This window comes from Engystomops pustulosus, chromosome 1 (genome assembly GCF_040894005.1).
Source record: "Engystomops pustulosus chromosome 1, aEngPut4.maternal, whole genome shotgun sequence".
NCBI lineage: Eukaryota > Metazoa > Chordata > Amphibia > Anura > Leptodactylidae > Engystomops > Engystomops pustulosus.
In genome coordinates this window covers 67,283,187-67,296,759 of record NC_092411.1, presented here as the reverse complement: position 1 = coordinate 67,296,759, position 13,573 = coordinate 67,283,187, and the positions used below count along the sequence as shown (strand labels likewise).

Sequence of the window (13,573 nt, the reverse complement as noted above, 5' to 3'; positions counted from 1 at the left end):
CTCTAAATAGGTTGTTTACCAACACATTTGTGCAAATCAATGTATACTATTACTATATAGCTTTGTGTCTCATTGGGTAGATATACTAAATGTATCTAAATATTAGACTATGACTGTGTTGAAAATTAGATTGAAATCTGGAACAGATTAGGACTAAGTGTCTGATGCTTAAAACAGTGATTGTGAACCATCTGGAGACAAAAGGGGGTGAATTATCATACGTTGGCTCATCATGCGCCAAGCTATGATGTAAACCCTTCCTCTGCATATATCAGTAGGTTCTGGCCTGCATGGTGTAATATTGCGCTATAACTGCACAGGCGTATAGAACAGGAATATTAAATAACATTAGTGCCATTCACAACTTTGAATGTGCTGGAGTCAATGTGCATTTATACAGTCCGTAAATAAAATTTAAGTTTTAAAACATAGGTTTGATCCTAAAGGGTTTGTTCGCAGATGGCAATTTGTAAAAAGAGAACCAGAGGTATAAGATAATAACATACTACCATGCCTCCTAGAAATATAATGTACGGGCAGTCCACGACTTGTCTGCTTAATTATTAATCTTTTTTCTTATGACAACCCAAAATTGAGAAAGTCCAATAGTCACAGGGAACTCAAATTTGTTGTCGGGAGTAACATTTACAAAATATATCTGTTGCGACTTACATACAAATGAAACTTAAAGGAAAACTACCAATCCATCCACAGGATCCTTATTGCTTTACCGCTTCCATTTAGTTCACAAATCCAGAACGCCGCTCCCTAAACACTGCTATTTCCATCATTTGCTCAGGCTTTTCTTCTTTATAACAGAATATCTCTTCATTAGGCTTTAAATGGTTGTATCGCGGAAAGGAAATACTTTTAAAGATATGCTTAATAGCACAAAGAACTCCTGTGCAAATCACACAGGCTGCCCAGCACTCCTTCACTTCCTAATTATGCAGACTTACTGCGTGCTATCATTTCCATCCAATTCCTCCCACTACTCTGCCCGAGAGCCGGTGACGTCACCCAGATCACGGGAAGTCTTGCGCATGTACTGCCTTCCACCTGTTCAAGCCGCCGCATCAGCTAGGAGAGGTGGGGGACATCACTGCCTCTCGGGCAGACGTGTGGAAGGAAGTACGTGGATGATAGCACACAGTAGATGTGTATAACTAGGAGGTGAAAGACTGCTGGGTGACGTGCACAGGAGCGCCAGCGGCTAATAAGCATATGATTAAAAGAAATTTTTTTTCTGCAGTACAGCCATTTAAAGGAAACCTACCACCACGGATCGACTATTAAGGTAGGTCGGGTGGCAGGTGCCTCTATTGTACGTGAGGATAGCCCTTTTATTTCCCTAATATTCTAATTTTCTAAAGAGGCTACTGGGGTGTGGAGTAGCCGGAGCTGAGGCTACACAGTGGGGCTACTCCATGCTCCAGTAGCCCCTTTGATCCCCCTACCAGATATCTTCCGGGAAGCAGGAGTTCTGCACATGCCCAGTAGCTCCGGCTTCAGAGCAGTGACCGTGCAGCCGTGGGCCTGCGTTTGGCTTCGCGGATGAGGGCGTACAGCTCCTTGTAGCTGCATGCCGGTGATATCTAGTAGGAGGATCAAAAAGGCTATTGGGGAGTGCAGTAGCTGCGCTGTGTAGCCTCAGCTCTGCTACTTCACATCCCAGTAGCCTCTTTAGAAAATTAGAATATTAGGGAAATAAAAGTTATAAAAAGATACAGGGGACGTAGGGATTTGCCCTTAAAAGGGCTATCCTCACGTACAATAGAGGCACCTACCACCCAATCTACCTTAATAGGTAGATCCGTGGTAGTAGGTTTCCTTTAAAGTCTAATGAAGAGATGTTCTGTTATAAAGAAGAAAAGCAGAAGCTGTAAGTATATTTAGTTTAAATCATTGCCACCTAAGTGGTAGTTTTCCTTTAAGAGCAAACCTAAAGAACCTACCTTGTACGAAACCCAGGGACAGTCTGGCCTGTTACATAGACACCAGGCCTGTAACACCTGGAGCAGATGATTCAATCTAGGGAAATAATTTAGAGCTGCTTTTATTTCCCTCGTTGGCAGATGAGGTGTTAATAAACACTTTATTAACGGGAAGCAGACAAAAGCTCACATGTAGGTGTTGTATCTGCCGTCACCTTCAGAGTCACAGAGAAACTGAAATGAAACCATCCACCATAACAGTGACATTAATTATGCTTTTTAACACATTTTGCTGCTGTGTGAACAATATCAAAAGATTTACGATTTTCTCGTTGTCTAATTACAGGAGCAGTGAGAACGCCAATCAACATTCTTGCTGAGCAATCACATCAGTCAGGCTGGATCTTCAGAAGATTTGTGTTGACAGACTACTGGAGACCCCAGAAAACCCAGAGAGCTATGAAGCTGGTACATTTATAAAGCTGAGACAGTATTATTGCACTTTACAATTGTGTGGCTGATTTACACTCAAGCTGCCAGTAAGACCCTATTCCTTACCATATCAAATGATCTGATTACTGAAGCTACACATAGTAGTATTAATAAACAGCCAAGCCTCATTCTCCTGGTTCTCCATAGACTGATATACTGTATATACTCAAATATGAGACACACTTTATATATACACACACACACGCTGCTCAAAAAATAAAGGGAACACTCAAATGACACATCCTAGATATGAATGAAAGAAATATTCTCATTGAATACTTTGTTCTGTACACAGTTGAATGTGCTGTACAACAAAATCACACAAAAAAATCATCAATAGAAATCAAATTTATTAATCAACTTAAAACAAGGCAAAATGAGGCTCAGTGTTGTGTGTGGCTTCCATGTGCCTGTATGACCTCCCTACAATGCCTCGGCACGCTCCTGATAATGTTCTCAGGTCTCCTGAGGGATCTCCTCCCAGGCCCGGGCTAAAGTGTCCGCCAACTTCAATGGTGGATAGAGCGCGACATGATTTTATAGATGTGCTCAATCAGATTCCGGTCTGGGGAACTAACAGGCCAGTCCATAGCTTCAATGCCTTCATCTTGTAGGAACTGCTGACACACTCCAGCCGCATGAGGTCTAGCATTGTCCTGCATTGGGAGGAACCTAGGGTCAACCGAACCAGTCTCACAAGCGGTCAGGGTAACCCATCTTGGTATCCAATGGTAGTCAGGATACCTCTGGCGAGCACATGGAGGGCTGTGCAGATGTTGCAGGCAGCATATCGCTCTCCACAGCGTCTCCAGACTGTTAAGTCTGTCACAAGTGCTCAGTGTGAACCTGCTTTCGTCTGTGAAGATCACAGGGCGCCAGTGGCAAATTAGCCAATCTTGTTGTTCTCTGGAAAATGCCAAGCTTCCTGCACTGTGTTGGGCTGTGGGCACAACTCCCATCTGTGGATGTCTGGCCCAGATAGAAACCGACTCCATGAGTATAGTAACTGTTTGTGCAGACACATGCTCATTTGTGGCTGCTGGAAGTCATTTTGCAAGGCTCTGGCAGTGCTCCTCCTATTCCTGCTTGCACAAAGGGGAGGTAGTGGTCCTGCTGTTGGGTTGTTGCCCTCCTACGGCCCCCTCCACATCTCCTGGTGTACTTGTGTATCTCCTGGTAGCGACTCTGGCCTCTGGACACTACCAAACAGACAAAGCAAACCTTCTGGCCACAGCTCGCATTGATGTGCCATCCTGGAAAAGCTGCGCTATTGCAGCCCATTCATAATTAACAAAAATATTAGCCAGAAAGCCTACTATATAACGGCGCAGATCCCCAAGTGTGTAAGTGCTAACTGCGCATGTCATTAGGGTCATTTACTGAAATCGAGCTATCTACAAGGCAAGCTAGTGCATGCATCAAGTGTATATCTAAGAATGCTCCTGGATTTAGACTGCCGTATGGGGGAAAGTAATGACACTTGAATGCAAATGTTAATTGAAACACTGAAGCTGAGATGCAGAACCCACTTATTCCTCCTCCACCCTAATGACATCTTCAAGGAGAATGAGTACCGTTCATGACCATTTTCTAAAAGTCATAACTTCTAATGGTCACTATTATAACATCATATGATTAGTAACTCTAGGAAAACACTGATAAAAGCCCTAATACTGCATAATGCTTTTCCAAAAACATAATCAAAATTAGAATCCCCCAAAAAATATTTATTGGTGATTTGTTAAAAAAGACTTATGACTAAGTACATTTAATGAAATAATTATAAGAAATCAACCACTTCTATACAGTGGTTATGCGCACCACTCACTATAACACTGCTGTGGTGCTGCCAGTGAAGAATCTGTAAGGATGAAGCCCAGGAACTGTCCGGTTATGGAGAAAAAGACTTTTAAATTCCTTGTATACGGCAGTCCTGGAGCAGGAGGCGGAAAACAGCTTGGCCACTCCCTATATGAATAATTACAACTGCATAATTATGCATATAGTGAGCGCCCAGACTGTTCCCCGCCTCCCTCAGGCCCTCCAGGGCTGCCGTGTACAAGGATTTTAAAAGTCTTTTTCTCCACAAATGCACCTTTCCCGGGCTTCAGCTTTACAGATTCTTCAGCAGCAGCACCACAGCAGTATGTAAGTGAGCAGTGCTTATTATTACAGCAGTGGCTGATTTCCTTTAAAGCCATGACGAAAATATCTATAATTTAAAAACATTTGAAAAACGCCTGTTAAACTGCTTCTAATAAAAGTATTCAGGAATTCCATGATGGTGGATTTCTTTCCCTCTTCTAAGCTACTGGGACGTGGAGTAGTTTTAGCTCCAGGCACTTGGCCGGGCTACTCCACTCCCCAATAGCCTCTAAAGTTAATTTACATAAAAGAAAGATAAACTTTTTATTTTTAGTTAGATAGGGAAAAAAGATTAGATAAAGACACCTCCCTGCGTGTCCCGCAGCGCTCTTCGCCGCTTCAGCCCCTGCCCATGCGCAATAACATGTGCAATAACTTCCACCTCTTTTCTGGAGCTCCAGAGAGCAGTCGGCAGTGGGTTGGAAGTTATCACGCATGCCTGGACACGGGCTGAAGAGCGTTACAGGACACACAGGGAGGTGTCTTTATTTAGTCTTTTTCCCCTCTCCAATAAAAATGTTATCTTTCTTTTATGATAATTAACTTCAGAGTCTACTGGGGTGTGGAGTAGCCAGACGAGTACCGGGAGCTAAGGCTACTCCACACCCCAGTAGAATCTGAAGTTAATTTACTTATAAGAAAGAAAAAGTTATTATTTAGTTAGACAGGGCAAAATGATTATATAGATAAAGACAGGGTAGGGTGTGGGGCTTAGAAAAGGGGAAAGGAATCTACCATCAGGAATACCTTAAGTTAGTGTATTCCTTACGGTAGGTTTCCTTTAAATAAGTGCTAAGGAAATGAACACAAAATAATGAAGTATAAGAAAAGATCACCTGGTGCTTCAATGAGTTGCTTGTATACACTGAGGAAGGCGGCCTCTGCTTCTTTGCTTCTTTTACTAAGTGCAACAACCTGGTAGAAAAGCCAAACAGAAATACATATTATACAACTACATATCAGATAATACAGATCATCAATACTTTGATGCAACACATCTGTCTTGCTGCTACTTTATATATGTGTAAAATATGCATGCCACGGTGCCAAAGAAAAGCAAAGTTTGTGTATGTATTATGTATATATAGATGTCACCATCTATAATAAAATTATGATATTGTGGCTGACAATGCCTAAAAAATTAGACTGACCCTAAAAAGTTCTGTAAGTTTTCCATCCAGGGGCACCTCATTCACATCAGAGAAGGGTTTACAATAGATAATACAACTATCATTGCCTCTCCTACTGACAATATATGATGTCAGTAATCAGCCTCAGCTTCACCGGCTGTAAAACTGAGCAGAAGCACTTCTCCCCTCCCAGTGTGTACTGAAACTTCCTCTGCCTCCCTCCTTCTAAAATCAGCATCTGTGATCCGGCTGTACAGACTGGTACACTGTTTCGCCACCTCTTCCCCCCCCCCCACTCTTCTTCAGCACTTATGCAATCAGCCCTTCCTGCTGTAATATCACAGCTGAGAGAGAAGGGGGAGGGTGAGACAGTATAACAGTCTGTAAAGCCAGATCACAGGGGGGCTAGGGTAGATTTTTATAAGTTTATTTTAGAAGAAAGGAGGTTATAGATAACAAATATAAGAAAATTACCACTGTCACAGTGTCTAGATCTATGAGTAAGCCTTGCATTTTCCATCATATTCTAGAACAACATATTAATAAATCTGGTACAATCTTAACAGTCTCTTCTGCTCATGTGATGCTGTACTGAAGCATTCAGCTGTTCAGCTGCTTGATGACATACTGGTAGTGGTTTATTACGTCAATTTCTGCTGACATGTTCCCTTAAACGTCTCCACAACAGTATGACAGAACTGCCTAGTGTGTTCCTTGGTCTTCATGATGCAGAACCCGCAGACTATCACAGAGCATGTGTTTATACGGAGACTTGATTATACAGAGGTGGATTATATTTATTATCATCATTTAGGACAACATTGGATCATTCAGAGATCCTCACTGAACTTCTGGAGTGAGTTTGCTGCACTGAAAGTAAAGGGGTCAAATAATATAGCACTCACCCCTTTGCAATTTATTATTTTTTTACAAAAGTTTAACCCCTTAAGGACCAAGCCCTTTTTCGTTTTTGTGTCTTTATTTTTCACTCCCCACCTTCAAAAATCAATAACTCTTTTATTTTTCCATGTAAAGAGCTGTGTATGGGCTTGTTTTCAGCGTAACAAATTGCAATTCATAAGGGAGGTATTTAATATTCTAAGCTGTATACTGGAAAGCGGGAAAAAAATTCTGAATGGAGTAAAAATGATGAAAAAACACATTTGCGCCATTTCTTGTGGGCATGGATTTTAGGGCTTTCACTGTGCGCCCCAAATGACAGGTCTACTTCTTTCATTGGGTCAGTACGATCACGGGTATATAATGTTTTTATACAAAAATTAAAACCTCCGGCACAAAAGAAAATTTTTGATTTTACCGTCTTCTGACGCTAATAACATTTTCATACTTTGGTGTGCAGAGCTGTGGGTGGTGTCATTTTTTTGGCCACTTTTGATGACGTTTTTAATGCCCTAATTTTTAGGACCGTACGACCTTTCAATCACTTTTTATTGAATTTAAAATATTTTTCAAAATGGCAAAATGGCGCTATTTTTCGTTATGGAATTAAACTTAGTGAAATAACGTTACTATATTTTGATGGATCGAGCATTTTCGGACGCGCCGATACCTAATGCGTTTATGATTTTTACTGTTCATTTATATTTATATGACTCCTAGGGGAAAAAGGGGATTTGAATTTTTAGGTTTTTTAAATATAATTTTTTTTTTATACTTTTTTTATTTTTATTTTTTACTTTAACCCTAGGTTGTCTGATTGATCCTACCATATGCTGCCATACTACAGTATGGCAGTATATGGGCATTTTGCACACCATCTATTATAATGTGCAAATCGCACATTGTAATAGATAGCCTAGATCATGATAGCCCCGGATCTTTGTGTGACCCGAGGCTGTCATGTCAATGGATCGCGGCTCCCCGATGACATCACAGGGAGCGACGATCTGTGCCAAGATGCCGGCGCCCACACTTTGCCGACGGCGATCAAAGGGTTAACAGCAGTGATCGGTGCTAGCATGAGCATGAAGAGGGCGGTTAAAATATCCAATAAATTTCGTTCCACTTCACAATTGTGTCCCACTTCTTGTTGATTCTTATTTTTATCTTTATGTGTGAAGCCTGAAATGTTGCAAAAAGTAGAAAAGTACAAAAAGGACGAATACCTTTGCACGGTTCTGTATGATTCATGTAAACATATTATTTTCTGTTACTGTATTGAACTGTTGATACTTCAGTTATAAACTCATCGCTCCTTGTCCTCCTGATGAGCCCATATATCTTGGGCGAAATGTGTAGAGTTTGAGAAGATGAGAACGTAGACGAGTGTTTTATGTCAGCACTTCAGGGCAGATAAGGGGGCACGTATGTTCACTATGTGACATGGGATTTGATAAGTGTAATGAACCCCTTCCATTGACAACGCAACAAAGTGTGTTTCTAGATATCCTGTGACTGACATGCCCAAGTTATATATCCAGGAATCTTGAATATTGTAACATTTGCTTGCACATGTGAAACACATCCACTGGATGCTTCAGTCCCTGTTTTTGGATGTGAGCAATAAAACAGTGCTCGCAGTACTAATACAATTTTATACATTGGGGCAATTTAAATCATCATTAATAAAAGTTAGATTTTATTACCCACACACTATCTCAGTGATCCCTTTATGTCATATAAAAGATGTACAGAGTTGTACACAGGCAGGAAATGAAGTTCTGAAAAGTTTTTATTTCTGCTAGAGATTTTCTTTAATCAATTCATGCAACAGACAAATGTAAGTAACATAAGTGCACAATAATATGTTCTAAGGCTTTTTACAGCAGGATGAAAAATTTCCATCCTGTGTTTCCTGCTGGACACAAAGTATAATGAGCAGACGGAGGCCAAAAGGAGGCCTCCACCTGCCAGTATATTTTCTATGGACACATTCAGCGTGTATGTTGGCGGCTTTCCTGTTATACAAGCTGAATGTGTTCACAAAACTAGATTTGAACTTAGTTTAATAATGCAAGTGTCAGTTGCCTAAACATCTGTCATCCGGCTATATATACAAATGTCAAAAAATAACTAGTATGACATTGAGTTGATGAAATTGTAATAAATACATAATAGGTTGGACATGATAGACTGATGTCTTTTTGTAACATTTACTTTTCTATGATACATAGACAACATAAAAACTGGTGACTTAGAGTGGCACCAACAAAGAATTACAATTTGTCTGAAGCTCCTAATGAAGATGCCATAAATATTAAGTGTTAATGTTAGAACGTAAAAACATCAATCTCCTCTTTGACATGGTTGAAATAAATAGACAACATAGTTACTCTACATTTCTACATTGTAACTCATATTAAATCACAATGTCAAAACAAGTCAAAACAGTCGGGATGCAACAAGCTACATGATTAGATGGATATGTCAGGGGTCAGACGAGAGGTCAGCGGTCATAATTAAGTGTGGGAAAAAGGTATCAGGAGATAAATCGATAATAGGAGCAAGACAAAAGCAAAATCCAATACTGAAGCCAAGGTCAGGGTCCAAGGCAAAATAGCAATCCGAAACAAAGGTAAGGATGCCCTGTGACCTTCAGTCTTGGCGCTGAAGCTGGGGACATACATAAATGTGTAGGCAGGACCCAGGTAACTGGTGTCACAGGTTCCAACTACAATCCAAATTTAGCTGGGAGCCGATAGGGGAATAACAAATTGCAAACACTGATGGGGGAAACCATGCAGAATTTACTGCCATTAATCTAGTATATGCTATGTTTAAATGGCCATAGTGGCTCCTGTGTCCCCACTCAATCACCAAGCCTTGGTTTAGTTAACTAGAATATGATACCAATTATATCCCAATTTTGGGAATTAATTAAAGCCAAGGTTATATATGTTATAAAAACATATAAAAAGGACAAGAGGCAGTGTGAATCAGACAGTAAGTTACCCCCGGAAAAAATCTCCTAAAGTGCATAATATAAATGTAGTTTATAAAAAAAAATCCTTAATTTAGTAACCTAGTGAAGAAAGTTCAGCATCAAAGTAGTCGAAGACCTAACATTTTACCCAAAGTGGGAACTATAATGAATGAATGACACTCACCCATGTCACAAGTAATAGCACAGGAGTAGCGGGGGGTAACGCTGTCCCTTATAGGGGAGCAGAACTACAATCTTGGTAATTCAGGGTATTTATTTTAATGCAAAGCTACATTAAAACAGCTATGCATTTGAGTCAGACAACTCTTTTAATGGTGTTTTGCAGAACCAATCATATTTTCCAAAAATGGTACAAATCTTAGTCTTGGTGCATTAAGCTGTGAGCGTGAGTTGTGATGTCATTGATGGTCCTTTCACGAATGGTACTGCTGGCAACATGACACTCTCAGGCAATTCTCAATAATTGATATTACAGAAGAAGCAGAACACATGGTCATTATATTCAGACACAGAAAAATTGTTCCACTGGAAATGGCTTCCCGCAGAAGGATATAAGGAGCACTTATGATCAGCTATCCTGTTTTATAAAATGACGACTGACTTCAGCGCTATTGATTGTATATTGTGTTGATAAGCTGTCTGCCCCAACTCCCATGAATATCTTCCCACTCCCCCTGTCTATTTATGCTCTGAGACTGCAGCTTTCCATCTGGGAGGAAGGACAGTGAATATAATCATAAAGAATTTAATTAATTTGTTAGCGTGCAGATCTGGCACAGGGTTTCCAAGAAAGCAGGAGAAGTGCAGAGGGGCAAACTCCACACTAGCATAGACAATAGCCAGAGTGGGAGGTTAAATCATTGGCAGCTCAGACTAATAGACGCCATGGAAAAGGGAGGAAGGGGCTCAGCCACTGCTATGAGAAGAGGAGGGTAACGAAAGGGTTGTTGATGAAACAACATTTAGCAGACGCTTCATCCTAAATTAAGTTACTCAAAGCAATGTAGTTAAAAGGAGTAATTGCATGTTATCTGAGCCTCTTTATGGCTAGATAGCATCATAATGCGACTGGATCAAATGAATGAACTTATGAAGAGACACATTACTTTATAATCCTTTCTTTTATCTGCATAGATGAAGAGGCTTTAGAAGGTATCTTATCGTCAGAAGGTACGGACTACATATTTTTAAGAGGTCCAACAAGCAGCCTATGCTCCCTTAAGGAGCCACACATCACATTTCTAGAGAACCTTTAGGCTCCCAAATAGGTAAAAGCGTAAAGAAGCAAGTTTTTCCAAACATCCCGCTTCACAGACAATTGCACGCAGCTAGAGTGATATGCTGAAGATTGCGAGTAGGACGCCTTAGTTGCCTATGCTGCCCCACCCAGTGCCGATTCTAGCGTTTTTGCTGCCTGTGGTGAAAATTGAACATGCCTCCCCCTACCCCCTGCTCGCCTGATGATGCTACCTCACACACTAGTAGTCAGTCATTAGTGCCATCTAGTATCTAGTACCTTACCTTTGAAAATCTGCTCCATTAGGAAGAGGACTTGTTTTTGTTAATTTACAGTCAAATGTCTTCAGCTCTATGCACCACAACTCCACACAGCGTCCCTAAAAATACCCTAGTCACTTACATTATAATGGAGTGTGTTCCTAAATAAATATTATATATCTGCTATATATATTATATATATATATATATACCGTACTATCCCGAAATAAAAATTCCATTATATATTCCCACAAATAATTTATAGTATCTACAGTACACACAATTTTTTTATATGTAACAGGCCCCCTGAATTACAGCACCCAGCTAATTTATATACATGCTAATTCATATACAGTTCCCCTAATTTATTTATAACAGCCAACATACCTGCATACATACTCCCAAATTAAAAGTTATACAGTACTCCATATAAAGCATCCCAGTTTGATTTAAATCCAGCCCGTACATACATATCCCCCAGAGACAGTATATACAGCTATGCCAACCCCAGTACCACACAGCTCCCCCCAGTAGTAGTATACACAGCCTTCCCCCCAAGTATTACATAGCCTGCCCCCCCAGTATACACATCCTTCCCCCAGTAGTAGTATACACAGCCACCCCCAGTATACACAGCCTGACCTCCAATATTATACAGCCTGCACTCAGTATACAAAGCCTTCCCCTCCAGTTTTACACAGCCTGTCCCCCAGTATTACTTAGCCTGCCCCCCAGTATTACACAGCCTGCCCCCCAGTATACACAGCCTGCCCCCAAGTATTACACAGCCTGCCCCCCCCCCCCCAACACGTTTTGTTAGGGTGACAGGTCCTTTTTAAAGAAATAAATAGGAACTGGATCTCACATTACCAACTATGTCATTAACTGCCCGTATCTCCGGTTCTGTAACTCAGAGAACCATTAGCTTATCTACGATCTGAAAGATGAGATTTGTATCTTTAATATGCCACCAAAGAAATGCTTCTAGGTACTACCAAAAATAAGGGCATCTGAAGTTACACTCCTCCTGCAGCCTCTAAACTTGACTCATCTCAATCAAATTATGACTCATCTCATAATTTTAACATGGCTTTGGAGGAGATTTTTTTTTTATAGGTAAACAGATAAGATTTCACATCAAACAGGGAATTCTGGAGAGGGCATTTCCCACAGGGGGCTAGGTTAATGTGTACAAATCTGGTGAAAGTGTCCCTTTAGGTTCTAGCCTACATAAAGTAAATACAGGCGGTCCCCTACTTAAGAACACTCGACTTACATACGACCCCTAGTTACAAACGGACCTCTGGATATTGGTAATTTATTGTACTTTAGTCCTAGGCTACAATGATCAGCTGTAACAGTTATCACAGGTGTCTGTAATGAAGCTTTAGTGTTAATATTGATTCTTGTGACAACCCAACATTTTTAAAATCCAATTGTCACAGAGACCAAAAAAGTTCTGGCTGGGACTACAATGATAAAATATACAGTTCCGACTTACATACAAATTCAGCTTAAGAACAAACCTATAGACCCTATCTTGTATGTAACCCGGGGACTGCCTGTATAGTACATAAGTACATGGGGTTATTTATCATGGCTTGTACACCATCTTTGAGGTATGCAATGTATGAAAAAGTCATAATTTCTGGTGCATGGCCAGACAGGGCACATTGATTTACCCCTTTACCACCCCTACACTATAGCATTAACTATGGCCTGTGCCAGGTTCCTGCTGCAGGTAATGGTGCAACTCTATAGAAGGCAGGATCTGGTACAGAATTAATCTGGTCCGGATCCTCTGGCACAGTATATCTGGCACAGAGGACACAATAAATTCCTACCCATAGAGTTGGTAGCAACACGCAACTCTGGACTTGTTGCCAGAAAAGAGAGACACGGAGAGTGGACATAGTGGACCAGGTGCATTCATGCATTACATTTATACGCTGAAATGAAGGTCCAGAAGTGGCTTCACCCAGCAATAACAATTTGATCTTCAAGTGACCTACAACACCCACATAAATCAGTTCATCACTTTGTTTGCTTATAAAAATAAGATGTCGATAAAAAGAAGGTGTCTTTGGGACAACCCCTTGAAGCTAGTGTTAACGTGCATTAACTGAGCAAAGTTTAATATCCACCATAGAATCATTACTGGTAACTAGTATCCAAATTCTATAGCTGTAACTCCACTTTAAGAGTCTTAATTTGACATCAAGCTCCATGGCAATGAATAATTTCATAATGACCTATTATTTGGCTGAAATCCGTAAAAAAATACATTAAGATACTTTGCGGATAGACAGAGAGGATATTTCAAACATTTTATAATTTGTAAAAAAGAAAACTACTTCTATATAAGAGATTAAACGGCAACATTAAATGTGAAAAAAGAGAAACATTAAAAAACATTAAGTACACAAAATGAGTCCTAGCACAGCACACTGGCAATTTACAGATGAATAATT

General features: G+C 40.4%; 1 protein-coding gene across 2 annotated transcripts in view; it reads right to left on the bottom strand.

Annotated features, from left to right (window-relative positions):
- The window catches only part of CUX2 (cut like homeobox 2), a 230,498-nt gene that overhangs the window by 88,781 nt on the left and 128,144 nt on the right, over nt 1-13,573 (bottom strand). For both annotated transcript variants that reach the window (XM_072142885.1, XM_072142893.1), the window contains exon 4: nt 5,408-5,486. In XM_072142885.1, coding sequence (XP_071998986.1) covers nt 5,408-5,486 — 79 coding nt within the window. The remainder of the gene's footprint in view (nt 1-5,407; nt 5,487-13,573) is intronic.